At 46.0% G+C, this 14,287-nt stretch overlaps 1 protein-coding gene across 4 annotated transcripts in view; it reads left to right on the top strand.

Moving 5' to 3' along the window:
- Positions 1 to 14,287, top strand: part of MLLT6 (MLLT6, PHD finger containing) — a 240,675-nt gene that overhangs the window by 42,140 nt on the left and 184,248 nt on the right. For 2 of the 4 annotated variants that reach the window (XM_033918301.1, XM_033918300.1), the window contains exons 3-5: positions 50 to 104; positions 12,597 to 12,706; positions 12,878 to 12,981. In XM_033918301.1, coding sequence (XP_033774192.1) covers positions 50 to 104; positions 12,597 to 12,706; positions 12,878 to 12,981 — 269 coding nt within the window. Of the gene's footprint in view, positions 1 to 49; positions 105 to 11,885; positions 11,908 to 12,596; positions 12,707 to 12,877; positions 12,982 to 14,287 lie in introns of those variants that run through there. The other 2 variants (XM_033918302.1, XM_033918303.1) reach the window with 2 other exon arrangements.

Genomic DNA, 14,287 nt, shown 5'->3' with positions numbered 1-14,287 from the left:
AACTGTTGCATGGCTCTTTCGTAACATATTGCTTCTGTCTCTTTTTCAGAGGTGTGAGCTATGTCCTCACAAAGATGGTGCCCTTAAGAGAACAGACAATGGAGGTACATATGCATAGAGTAGAATGCTTTCTAGATTCTAGCTAGCAAGGGCATTGTGGTGGTGATTGATGCACAACAATTAGAATTCAGCAGTAAGGACTGCCATATATTGTGGGTGTTACAACACAATAGGTGTGAAGTTTACCCTGATATAAACATCACATTCTATTCTTACAGTATCGCAACTCTTTAGACACAATTACTGAGCATGAAGCCATATCCATTTTCTCAGAGAACTGTCTATCCATAATACATCCCTAAGTATTTTAAGCAGTACTTTAAGTAAGAAAAATAGGGTCAATCATTTATGTGAACATATATACAGTAGTATCAGCTTGGGAAGCTAACATTCCAGTCACTGGGTTATATGTTATTATGATATCTAGGCAGAGAATGTCAATTCACTAGCTTATCAATTGTAAACTCTGTCGAGCAGGGACTGTCTCATACATATTCTCTATACAGCACTGCATACGTCTAGTAATGCTACAGAAATGAAAATAGTAGTAGTGATATATTTGACACAACTACCTCCAAAGCCACCAACAGGTAAGGTTTTCAGGATACCTAATGAATGTGCAAGAAAGAGATGTGCATGCCTACTACTTCTGTTGTATGCAAATCTCCCATGCATATTCATTAGAGGTATCCTGAAACCTGACCTGTGAGTGGCCATCAAAGGCAGGAAGTGTGCCTGTTAATCATTCTTCAGATGTTTGTGAAATTCTGTCTACTATCATACTTCTCAAAATACAAAAGTAAGAATATATTTTTAGAATTAATAAAATCCCTGAAAGTCTCCTGCATAGTGTAAACAACAGGAGATAGGAAATAAGGCATTGAAAGAAAGGGAAGCATATGGGATGTCACATGTCAGCATTTCTTTCTCTGCATTCGTTCGGATTCCTGGTTTTTCCTCCTATTAGTCAGCAAAGAGAAAAACACCGAGTTCCACAGGAAACCAAGGTCCAACCAAAAACAAAAAAAACCTATGGATACGAGGTCCTTGATGTCAAGTTTAATGTAATAATTCTTCATTAAAATTCCAAATGGTGCAGGTAGTAATAAGCCATACAACACACATCAATGAGTAGTGGTGTAGACCATGTTTTGGCTGTGAATGCCTTTCTCGGGGGTCTGAATGCTGAAAACCACAAGACTTAATTATGCTATAAAGCTGGCACTGTATGTTTCACAACTTCCTTTCTGATGTCATGTAATTCCGCCTTCCTTGTCTTCTCTCCCCAGCCTCCCCACCCCGGACCAGCAGCAGCAGCTCACTGTGTGCTTTTAACTTCCCCATAGCTTCTGCTAGCGTTAGTTTAGCCGGCGATTCTATAAGGCAGCCTCTGGGCCTTTGCTAGGCTGACCCACCTCCGATAATGCAACTTTCTCTTTCGGCAGAGGCAGGACAGCCTAGCAAAGGCCTTGCGGCTGCTTGCTGAGACCGAGGCTAAACTAACGCTAGCGGTAGCTGTGTGGGGAAGTTAAAAGCACTCAGTGACCTGCCGCTAGTGAAAGGAGAGGTACTACTGGACAGGGGAGGAGGGAAAGGGAAGGTAGATGAGATAACTGCTGGAAATGGGGAGAGGGTGAGGTGCTGCTGGACAGGGGAAGAGGGAAAGGGTAGGGAGGTGCTGCTGGACATGGAAAAGGGGGAAGGGAGAAGGGGTACTGCTGGACAGGGGAGGAGGGAAAGGGAGGAGAGGTACTGCTGGACATGGGGAATGGAGAGGAGAGAAAGGGAAGGGAAAGGTTACTGCTGGACATGGGGAGAGGGAGAGGTGCTGCTGGATGGGGGTGGGGTGGTGGGGGAAGGGATGGGATAAGAGGTCCTGCTGGACATGGGGAGAGAGAGAGACATGGGGAAGGAGAAGGGGTGCTGCACCCTGGAGGGGAGGGTGAGATGGTGCATGGGGAGAGAGCATATTAGTTGTGAGGAGTTGGGGGAAGAAAAGAAGGAAAATTGTTGCAAGAGGAGTGAGAGTGATAAGAAGTGGAGGAGAAGGAGAATTGGTGCATGGGGAGAGAGCATGTGAGTGGGGTTGGGGAAGATGGATTGGGATGGGTGGGAAGGATGGAGGAATGTCACACTTGAGGGAAGGGGTGAGGAGAAAGAGAGAAAGCGTGCAGGAGGCAGAAAGTGTTGGACTCATGGAGAGGGAGAGATGGGTGGAAAGGATATAAAGGAGGGAAGGAAAAATTTCACACTCAGAACAAGGGGAGAGAGCAGAGAGTGAAAAGTTGGACTCATGGAGGGAGAGAGAGATGTTGGTTGAAGGAGGGCCAGAGGAGAGGAAAATGCAGGAGCAAGAGAGAGAGAAATGTTGAACTGGTGGAAAGGAAGGAGAAATGTTGGAATGGGAGCGGGGTCAGAAAGGAGGAAGGGAGGGGATATGTTGGACTGCAGGAGGCAGGGAGAGAGAAATGTTACAATGGGGGGAGGACAGATGATTCAAGGAAGTGAGAGATGCCAGACCAGGGAATGGAAGGGAAGGAGGGGAATCTGGTAGCGCTATAGAAATAATGATACTAGTAGTAGTAGTGGAAAGATATGTCAAACTGTGGGAAGGGGGAAAGGAAAGAGATGTCAGACCACTGGGAGGAGGGAGGGAAGGTGAGACATGTCGGACTACTGGGGGGGAGGGAAGGATAGAGGTGTCAGACCTTGGAAATGGGGAGAGAAGGAGAGAGAGAGATAGGAAGGGAAGACATAGAAAAGTAGATTTGAGAAGAAAGCAGAAAAATGGAAAAAAGTTGAATATTAAAAGTTAAAGCCAAAGATGGATGCAGGGCAGAAAGTGAAGAAGGAGAGAAAAACAATCAATAGATTAGAAGGCCCTGGAAACACAGTTAAGAGCACAGACAGAAGGAAATGCCACCAGAGACTGGGAAAAAATGATTTCAACACAGCAGCAAAGAGGGGCCACTCTAACGCTGTCCTCTAGTGCCAAGTCACTTGAGAAAAAGCACACCAGGCTCTGAGGGAACTGTTTTCTTTCATCTCTCCTAACTGCTGCTCTTCCTTGAGGATTCTATCAGCTGGTTTCAACATAGCAGCAAAGAAGGGCCACTCTAACGCTGTCCTCTAGTGCCAAGTCACTTGAGAAAAAGCACACCAGGTTCTGAGCATAGACAGACCACTCTAAGGCTGTCCATTGGTGCCAAGTCACTTGAGATAAAGCACCCCTGGTTCTGAGGGAACTGTGTTTTCTTTCGTCTCCCAACTGCTGCTCTTCCTGGGGATTCTATTAGCTGGTTCAACACAGCTTTCCCTGTCCCTATATAACCTGTATAGCTTGTATAGCCTGCTTATTTAACTTGTGCAAACTGCATGTACAGCATGTCATAGATTGTTATATTATAAACCGCACCTATAGCCAGTTAAAACATACACAGACTGCATCTATAGCCTGTTACTGCATGTAAAAACACATGTATAGCCAATATATATAGCCAGTCACCGCATGTACAATCTGTTACCGCATGTATAGCCTGTACTGCATGTATAGCCACATGTATAGCCAGCTACTGCATGTTTAGCCTGCCACCACATGCATAGCCTGTACTGCCCATCACTGTTTACCGCATGTATAGCCTGCTACCACATATAGCCTGCTTCCGCATATACAGACTAGCTACCGCATATACACACTAGTTACCACCGTTCCCCAGCTAAGCACCACCTCTGTTCCTATCTTACTAATTAACAATTGCTAAGCTCCACCTCAGTCTGTATCTCACTATTAGCAATTGTTAAATTCCACCCCCGTTTGTATCTCACTAGAAACAACTAGGTGCGTATTCTCCTTCAGTTCATAGTCCTTCTCACATTTCACTCAGTCCTTACCTATACTCAATTCTCCTCCCTCCTGCCTGGCAAGCTCTGCCACAACCCCTCTCATTAGTTCTCCTTGATCCCACAATGAAGCCTCCTTCCTGGCTTCTCCTTCTTCTTCTCTGCTCTTTCACCAACACTTCCCACTGCCAAAAACCTCTCACCCCCAACCTTCCCGACTCCACAAACTCCAACAACGTCTGCCCTGGTCTCAGAATCCCCGCACTAGAACACACCCTTTCAAAAAACACCGAGGAGTCAATCACACCTCTTTAAAGCCTGTTCCTCCAGCCAACCTACCCAACCTTACCTCTGACTCCCTCACCCCAGTCCCAACACTCTACTGTAACGCCAGATCAGTCCGCAATAAGACCCAAATACTAAAAGACTTACTCAGAGACTTCGATCCAGGTTTCTTGTGCATCACAGAATCATGGATCGAAAAAGATGATTTATTCACACAAAATGAACTCTGTTCCCCTGGCTACTATGGCCTCTTCTCACCTAGAATCAACCGGAAAGGAGGAGGCCTGGCTCTGCTTTACAAATCATTCTTTGATGTCCAGTTCCTTGAAAAGGGCAGCCATACCTCTTTAGAATTCATGTTAGCTTCAGTCAACGATGAACTTCATCCCTACCCATAAGGTATCCTGTTACTTTATCACCCACCAACCCCCTGGAACAAATCCTCTGAACTTGTCCTCGAGACCATAACAAGGGCCTTCCTAAAATTCCAGAGATTGCTGATCATTGGAGATATTAATCTCCATCTAGACGATAACACCAGCAAGGATGCAACCGAATTCAAAGACTTCCTCACCTCCCTAGGCTTCACCGCTCCTTCGCCCACCCCTACCCACAATAAGGGGCATACACTAGACATCATCAGCTTCCTTGACCTGCCGAAGAAGCCCGTTGGGAACATGTCCCCTGGTCTGATCACCTTCTAGGCTCTTTCTGCCTTCCCATTTTCATGTCTTATCTTGGCACTCCACCCCGACCCACAAACTATCACCTACCGCAAAAAAATCATGAGTGATCTGTTCTGGACCCAATTTCTCAACCAACTCCCCCCTTTTCCTAAACATGCCGACCCAGATTCCAACTGGCATAATTGGGTAACCCTTTCCGGGTCTACCTACCATGCTCTTGCCCCTTTGTCTACTAAACCTATCTCCCACTCCCGCAAGGCTCCCTGGTATCTTCCATACCACAGGGAATTAAAGCAGAAATGTCAAGCCCTGGAACGTAAATGGAAAAAATCGAAATCCCCTTCAGACAGACAATCCTGGAGAGACAACATCAAGTTCTATAACACAGTACTAAAAAAAGCAAGGAAGAATTTCTATGGAGATAAAATCACCAGATCAAAAAACCAAAATAGTACACTGTTCAACATCTGGCGCAACCTAACCTCAAAAAACGACTCCACCTTTCCCCTTTCCCCACCATCTGCAAATGATCTAGCTAAATTTTTCAATGAAAAGATTACTACCTTACGGAGTTCTTTTCCCCCAGCAGTCTCTTATAATTCTCTACCTCCCAACGACTCCAACCCTATCCCTGCTGATAGATCCTGGACTGCCTTTGAACTTGTATCCGAATTCCAGATCTCTAAACTCTGTCTCAAACTGAAATCCTGCAATTGCATCCTGTATCTTTCCCTTCCTACCTTTACGAAAATATTCCCGTGCAGGCCATCTCCTCCCTTACCAGGTTTATAAATTCTGCTTTACTATCGGGCCTGTTCTCTACAGAAATGGGACACATTGCCTTGTACCCTCTTCTGAAAAAAGCCAATCTTGACCCTTCCTTACCATCTAACTACCGCCCCATAGCAAATATCCCTCTCCTAACTAAACTGCTAGAGGCCATAGTCGCCACCCAGCTCTCTTCTTACCTAGAGAGATTCTCCATCCTCCATCCCTACCAATATGGCTTCAGACCCAGTTTCAGCACCGAATCCCTCCTAGTTTCCTTAATTTCTAAGGTGCAACAACTACATTCTTGTAACAAATTCGCTATCCTATTACAATTCGATCTCTGCAGCTTTCGATGTTGTCCACCACGACATACTACTTTATCAACTTTCCGAGATAGGAATTGAATCCACTGTCCTAAAGTGGTTCTCAAACTTCCTACTCTAGCTCCTACACTGTCAACACAAATGGCACCATGTCCGTTCCTTGGACACCATCTTGCGGAGTCCCTCAGGGATCACCCCTATCCCCTATTCTCTTTAACATCTATATGTCCTCCCTGAAACTCCTCCAATTATCCTCCCTTGAAACAATCTACACATACGCTGATGACATCCTTGTCCTCCTTGAGACAGACCAGAACCTCACCAACCTCCACGAGAACATTACAGCTTGCATAATGAGACTCCATTCCTGGTCCTTCTCGGTACAGATGAAATTGAATGAATCAAAAACAAAATTACACTGGCTCGGCCCAAAATTAGAACACCTACCCACCCTCTTCACACTACCCTCAGGCGCTGCACTGCAGCTTGAGTTCTCAAGCAAGGTCCTTGGCATCATTATCAATTCTTCTCTCTCCCTCAATGACCACCTCAACTCCTTGGCTAAATCATGCTTTTTCAGCCTCCACATGCTGAGGAAAGTAAGATCCTATTTTCGCCAACAACATTTTGCCGTCCTTGTCCAATCCATCATCCTCTCCAAATTAGACTACTGCAATGCCATCTACTTAAGCCTATCAAAACAAAAGTCTTCAAAGACTCCAGCTAATCCAGAATACTGCAGCCAAGTTGATCTTTGCAAAACGCAAGGCTGACCATGTCTCCCCACTCCTAGCCAAACTTCACTGGCTCCCAGTGATTTCCAGAATCCATTTCAAATGCTCCTGCCTGGCTTTTAAGATCATTCACGGCATCCTTCCTCCCTTAATCCCACTATTTTATAACTCCTCAAGAGCTGACTCTACCAAACCCGCCCAAAGGTATAAATTATCCTTCCCCTCTCTACGCGGTATTCGCTATGCAGGCAAACTGGGAAAATCCCTTCTCTTCAGAATCACAGGTCTTTGGAATGACCTTACTACCCCGCTGCGGAACCTGGGCTACCTCCAATTATTCCGCAAGCAACTGAAAACCTGGCAATTCACTAAAATGTAATTCTATCCCCCCTTACTCTTCTCTTCTATATATAAGTTCATGTAAACCTTTTTTTTCCTTCTCTTCCTATATTTTAAGTTCTTGTAAACCGTGCCGAGCTCCACAACATCCGTGGAGATGATGCGGTATATAAACTTAAGGTTTAGTTTAGTTTAGAAAAATAAAATCACCCAGACAACAAAGGTATGGGAAATGATTTTATTTTCAATATAGTGATTGAAATGTGTTTTGAGAATTTATATTTGTACTAGTCTTTAAGCCCGTTACATTAATGGGTGCTAGAATAGATGTGTGTGTGTGTCTTTCTTTCTTTCTCTCTCTCTCCTTGGCCGCTTTCTGTCTGTCTGTCTTTCTTTCTGTCTCTCTCTCTCTCCTTGGCCACTGTCTTTCTTTCTTTCTGTCTCTCTTTCCTTGGCTGTCCACCACCATCCCTTGCCTGCTCCCCCCTGTCCAGCAGTAGCCCTTCTCCCTTCCTTTTACCTCCCCCATGTCCAGCAGCACCCCTTCCCTGCTCCCCATGTCCAGAAGTAGGCCTTCTCCTTTCTTTTTACCTCCCCCCTGTCCAGCAGCACCTCATCCCTGCTCCCTCTTGTCCAGCAGTAGGCCTTCTCCCTTCCCTTTACCTCCCCCCTGACCAGCAGCACCCCTTCCCTGCTCCCCCTGTCCAGCAGTAGGCCTTCTCCCTTCCTTTTATCGCCTTCCTGTCTAGCAGCACCTCTTACCTGATTCCCCCTGTCCAGCAGTAGGCCTTCTCTTTTCCCTGCTCCCCCTGTCAAGCATCCGCTAGCCCGGGCAGCCTCGGGGCTTTTGCTAGGCCAGCCCACCTTGCATTATCGAAGTGGGCCGGCCTAACAAATGCTCCCGTGGCTGCTGCATTTGCTGGTCCGGGGGTGAGAAGAGGCGTACCGGTAGCGGCAGCACAGGAGTCAAACCGCCACTGCCATTCAAATCACTGCACATGTTGCAAGCCGTCACAAGTCGCCCCACGCATCTGAAATCAAATTCGGCACAGAGGCACACATCACGCTGTCAGGGAACACGGCGTTGTAAGTGCGAATGCACGCTTAGGGTTTTATTATAGAGGATATTGTGTGCATTGAGAAGGAAAAAGACCCTCAGGAGGGGCATTGTGCTGCTGAATCAAACCTACCATAAGGTCTATGAACTGTGCAAAAAGTGCATAGTTTCCTGTCAGCACAAATAATAATTTTGCAAGAGGACTTCATCTTTGCCCTAGAAGCTGGCAAACATCTGCTGACTGTGACAAATGGAGGATGTTCTATTCTGGGACATTCCACAAAATGTTTGGGCCATAAGAAACACACATATATGTAATCACAGCTCTCAATTTAATTAAATAATTATTGTGAAGTGCTCAGAAAGCCACAATGTCAGGTCAAGATGACATGGTCAAAATGACATCATCTGTAAATAAAGCTGTTGGCAATCTACAAGCAAAATTAGGGGGGGGGGGGGGAAGTGAGGCTGCCCACCCTCAGGGATTATTGACTTTAGTATTAAGAATGCGTTGTCATGGGAAATAGAGAAGTTATATTTGACACCAAGTAACACCATGCTTCATTATGACTCAATTACCAGTATGTATACCATCCAATCAACAAAAATGACAAATGTAACAATCCAATAGAAACTAAGTATGTAATTTGTAACCAGATAGCACTCTTAACCCTAGGCTACTAAACTAGGGTATAAAATAGAGGTCTGCACGGGAACGGGGATCACAGGAATCCCGCGGGGATCCCCCTAGGTCAGCGGGACTCCCACAGGGACCCCCCCTAGGTCAGCGGGACTTCCACGGGGACCCCTCCCAGGTCCACGGGACTCCCATGGGGACCCCTCTCAGGTCCACGGGACTCCCATGGGGACCCCTCCAAGGCCGACGGGACTCCCACGGGGATGGAACTGGGATTCCTTCCTATCTCGACTCGAGGCCTACCTTATTTCTGGTCTGGCGCTGGTCTTTTTTCCGACGAATCATCAGCATGTTACATAGGCATGGAGATCATCATGTAGGCAGTAAGCTCAACACAGGCACACATTGGTTCAGCTGTAGCACAATGGGCCAATCACAAACAACCTCAGAGTTCTAAGGTCATTTATGATTGGCCCATTGTGCTGCAGCTGAACCAATGTGTACCTGTGTTGAGCTTACTGCCTACGTGATGAGCTCCAGAAGAGGGTGAGCCGACGGCCAAGTTGCTGTTTCTGGGGAGCTGCGGTGTTTCACTTTTCGTTGCCTTTGTGCAGCCACCCAAACGATGAGCAGGATGGCTCTCTGGCTCCCAGCTGCATTCTGCCCTGCCCCCACTGAGCTGGCCAAAGTTGCACTGGGTAAGTGTGGGCACTGGGTCTGGAGAAGGGAAGGACCTCTGGGGGCAGGTCGGGTCAGGCCAGAATCCTGCACCTCCCCCTCCATGGCTCCCCGCTGCCGTAGTGAAGATGGTTGCAGCTCCTGGGCACTGGGGTGGGCTGGCTGGGAGAGGGCCTATTCCCCTTGCCAAACCACTTGGCAGGAACTATCTGGTGCTGCTGAGGTCAGGTTAGTGGGGGTGGGGGAGGGGGAAAGGCATGGAGAGTGCTGGGACTTGGCCTGCATGTGACAGGTGGGGGAGGAAAGAGAGGAGAGTCAATTTGGTCCACAGGTTAGGCACGGGTGGGCTTGGGATTCTGGGGGGACAGCTAGGGGGAAGGGAGAGGGAAGTGACAGGCAGGCCAGGGTAAGGAGAAGAAAGAGTGAGAGCTAGCATGAAGGGAGAGAGTGAGGTGACAGGGAGAGGGGGGGGGCACAAGATAGCAGAAACAAGTAAGCAGACAGTATAGCTAATATGAGAACTAGCAAAAGGGACAGATGACGACCATCATGAGAGGTAGAGCGAATGAGGCAATGGTGACATGAAGCATGGGATGGCAGGTGGCTAGATAATAAGGTGGCAGACAGGCCAGCCAAGGTGATAGCCTTCCACCTTGGGCAGAGAGAGATGTAGGGAGAGTAAAGTGGCAGGCTGGATGGGGTGAAAGGGAAGGGAGAGAATCTGGTGACAGGAACAAGCAAAAGGGGGTACAGAAATGATGGTGACGGGATCAGAGGTAGGGAGAGTGTGGTGATGGTGACAAAGAAGCAAGTGGGCCAGTATGAGGGGTAGGGAGGTTGTGTTCTGTATGTATGAGAAGGACTGTTTTCTTTTAGCGTTGACTGTGCAGGATCGATCTGTATTAATCTGGCTTCAGTTTAACAATGGGTATATTAATTTTCTAATGCTCACTGCAGTGTTTATGATGCTCCCTTTTCCTATGTTCACCCTTGCTTTGTAACTCATGGATTATTATTAAAAATATATTTTTATAGAGAGGAGGGGTATTAAAAAAGGAGGGGGGTGTTAAAAAAAAAAAGATTGTATTTTATTGTTGGTTTAAATAAACTAAGGCTTCAAAACAATCAAAACTTTCTGAAGTAATTGCTGCTTTTTATGGGGACAGGTAACTTTTATGGGGCGATAGGCGAACACGGGTGGGGACGAAGGGGATTCCTCGTGGGGACGGAGGGATTCCTCGCGGGGATGGGCGGGGACGGAAGGATTCCTCGCGGGGATGGATGGGATTTTGGCGGGGACGGGTGTGATTTCTGTCCCCGCGCAACTCTCTAGTATAAAAGTAGCATACCTGGTGACTTATGCTTTAGAACGGATTGGGCAACACATGACATACCGGTACTCTGTGTAAGCTCCTCCGTTAGCCTAACTTGCTGATACTATATGCTATTTGGATACTATTTTTATAGAAGCTGTCTTTTATTTATTACTATTAAACATATATTATATACAGCAATTGGGTTGTCGGTGTCTTCAGTATATGAAATAATAATGGAAGAAATTGCTTTACAATTAGTAATGGGGATGGGATCTGGGGCAGAGTTTGGGTGGTTGGGGTACTCTGTTGATATTTGTTAGACTTAGGGGGTACTTGGCTTGAAAAAGTTGAGAAACTGCTATAAAGCATACAAATGGTATGTGATTAGAGAAAATTCCAATGTAGAAACGAGAAAGAGAAACCTCCTCCAGTAACTGGGTTTGTTTTTCTACAATTACTGAAGAAGGTTTCTCTTTCACATTTCTACATTGACATTTTCCCTAATCACACATTATAGCATAATTAAGTCTTGTGGTTTTCAGCATTTGGACCTCTGAGGAAGGCATTCACAGCCAAAACACGAAACATGTTGGGACCGCATTGATGTGTGTTGTATGGACTATTATTACCTATACTATTTGGAGTTTTAATGAAGAACTCTTCCTCCTATTAGCCATATCAATCTATTCTAAATCAATGGTTTTCAACCTAATCCTTGGATACATTCATCAGTCAGGTTGTCATGAGCATATACTGTATATATATATATATATATAGAGAGAGAGAGAGAGAGGTTTGCATACAGTCCAGTCCATATAATGTATATTATAGATATTGTAAAAACCAGATTGGATGGGTTGAGAGCCCCTGCTATAAAACATTAATGACAATGACAGTAAACTAGAACTAATAAAGAAGAAAGTAAACCTAGAATAATGTATTTTCTGGCAAAAGATCAAGGTGCCTCAAAAGTGTAGAAAAATCTATGGAGAATAACTGCCTTACGAATAGCTGGAGCATTGATACTTTAGTAGTATAGTTCTCACCTTCCATTTAGGAGGTTCAGCTTTACTATTACTACTGTTACTTATTTCTATTGCGCCTCTAGACATATACAGCACTATACATCTAGTCAAGACAGACAAACTGGACAAGAAGGTACATCTATACACAGTGCTCAGGTGAGGGAATTACAGAGAGAAACATAAGATAGAGATTGATGGGTTGGAGTTTTGAATTGAAAGTAGCTTCAAAGAAATGGGGTTTGAGTCTGGATATGTATGTACTGAGTCAGGCAGTTTGTTCCAGGCATATGATGCAGCAAAGTAGAAGGGACGGAGTCTGGAGTTGGCTGTAGCGGAGTACCCAATGAGCGGAGTGCCTGGGGGGGAGTGTGGAGAGAGATGAAAGAGGAAAGATACTGAGGAGTTGCAGAGCAAATACACTTGTAGGTCAGTAAGAGGAGTTTGAACTGTACATATGCAGAAATGGATAGGGAGCCAAAGAAATTACTTGAGGAGAGGCATTGTGACACTAGTGGAATATGAGGCACGTAGCAGAGTTCTGAACAGATTGAAGGGAAGAGAGATGGTTTAATGGAAAGCCAGTGAGAAGCAGGTTGCAGTAGTCTTGAAGGGTATAGTTGAGTAGTGGAGTATTTGACTGCAGCTCAAAGAAATCCCTGTTTCCAAATCTGCCTCCTTTGAGAGTTTTTATTTGCATAGTGTAGTAGTTAGAAAGTTAGATGTCCTAACTGCTTTACTGAGCAGACTAGGTAGGACATTTTGCTTTGTCTGTTGTTATCTACTAATAGTAACAGACAAAGAGACACTGACAGATCTCCTTTTCTCTCTCTGCATTCCTCCTGTAGGGTGGGCCCATGTTGTTTGTGCACTCTATATCCCTGAGGTGCAGTTTGCAAATGTTCTAACCATGGAACCAATAGTGTTGCAGTATGTACCTCATGATCGTTTCAGTAAGGTAAGCATTCTAAACCTTTCAAGCTGACCAGAAACTCAATTGCAGACTTCTGCCTCTGTATCAAGTATGTCAAGCTTGCACTGTGTAGATACTTCTTTATAAAACATAGTGGATATGGACAATAATATTGATTTACTTAAGATACTCAACAACTTGTTTTCCTTTTAACAGACCTGCTATATCTGTGAAGAGCAGGGCAGAGAGAGCAAAGCAGCATCTGGAGCTTGTATGACTTGTAACCGCCATGGATGCAGGCAAGCCTTCCATGTAACATGGTAAGTAAGAAGTATTTTAGTTGCTAGCCACAGCAAGCACATCTTGAACCAACTTTTATTCATTTAGATTAGTTTTCCACCAATATCCAATGAAACTAGGATTTAAGAATATAATTTTCAATCAAAGAGTACATCTGTACTTTTTTACTCTAGACCTTACAATATTCAAAGGAAAAATTTTCATTTTTAAAATTGAGTTGGGGGAAAGTATGTTCTTTCTTCGGGTACTTTTCCTGTGTAAACTTATACACGTGTAGGGGCATAATAAAAAAAACAAAAAAACCCGTCTAAGTCCCCTTTTGGCCTAAAGCCCTAAACGTTGAAAGTAGAAGTAGGGAAAATGTCCATTATCAAAAAAAATGTTCAAAAGGAGTTTTTTTTTTTGATAATGGCCTGCCTCTACGTTCATCTGTTTAAACGTCCAGACCACCACTACGTCTAAACTTACACCATATAATCAACCTAAAAAAAGCCTAAGTCCCAAACGCCTAAAACAAGGGCTTTTAGGCGCAGGAGGAGCCAGTCTTTCGTCTAAAAGCTACATTCTGTAACCGGTGTCTGTCAAAAACAATACCGGTTACAGAATCCATCCCCCCCCTACAACGATCCAGGCAGGAGGGAGCCCATGCCCTCCTGCCATGTTGAGCTGCGACCCCCCCCCACAACGATCAGGGCAAGAGGGAGCCCAAGCCCTCTTGCCCCAGTGAGCCGAGACCCCCCCTCACAACCTGTGGGCGGGGTTTGAGTCACCTGGGCCAATCAGGCTCTAAGGCCAGCCATTCGAGGGATGGCTGGCCTGCTGGACGGATGGGCTTGGTACCAGTCTGTCCGGCCAACTTCTACAAATATGGGGAGGGGGATTAGGGGTGGGAGGGGTCGAGGGGTCAGCGGGGTGGGGTCTGGCGGGTCAGCGTGGAGGCCGATCATGGGAGGGGGGTGCGTCGGGGGCAGGAGGGTCTGGGATCCCTCCTGACCGTATCTTAGTGGGAGGGGGTTAGGGGGTTCACCTGGCCAGGAGGGCTTGGGCTCTCCTGGCCCGATCATAATTGGTGGGGGGTCATGGCTCGCCGGGGCAAGAGGGCTTGGGCTCTCTCTTGCCCCGATCTTGTCGGGGGGGGGGGGGGTGATGCATTGCAGCAGGAGAGACTGGCTATCACCCCTCTACCCGAACTGCCACAAACCGTGGCAGGAGAGATTGAGCATCTCTCCTGCCGCGGATCGCGGCAGTTTGGGTAGAAGAGTGATCACATCGTGGCAGGGGAGATGAGCCATGAGAGATGTTTGATTCTGTATTACAAGTGGTATT

This window comes from Geotrypetes seraphini, chromosome 13, assembly GCF_902459505.1.
Source record: "Geotrypetes seraphini chromosome 13, aGeoSer1.1, whole genome shotgun sequence".
Taxonomy (NCBI): domain Eukaryota; kingdom Metazoa; phylum Chordata; class Amphibia; order Gymnophiona; family Dermophiidae; genus Geotrypetes; species Geotrypetes seraphini.
This window is presented reverse-complemented; position numbering and strand designations above follow the sequence as displayed.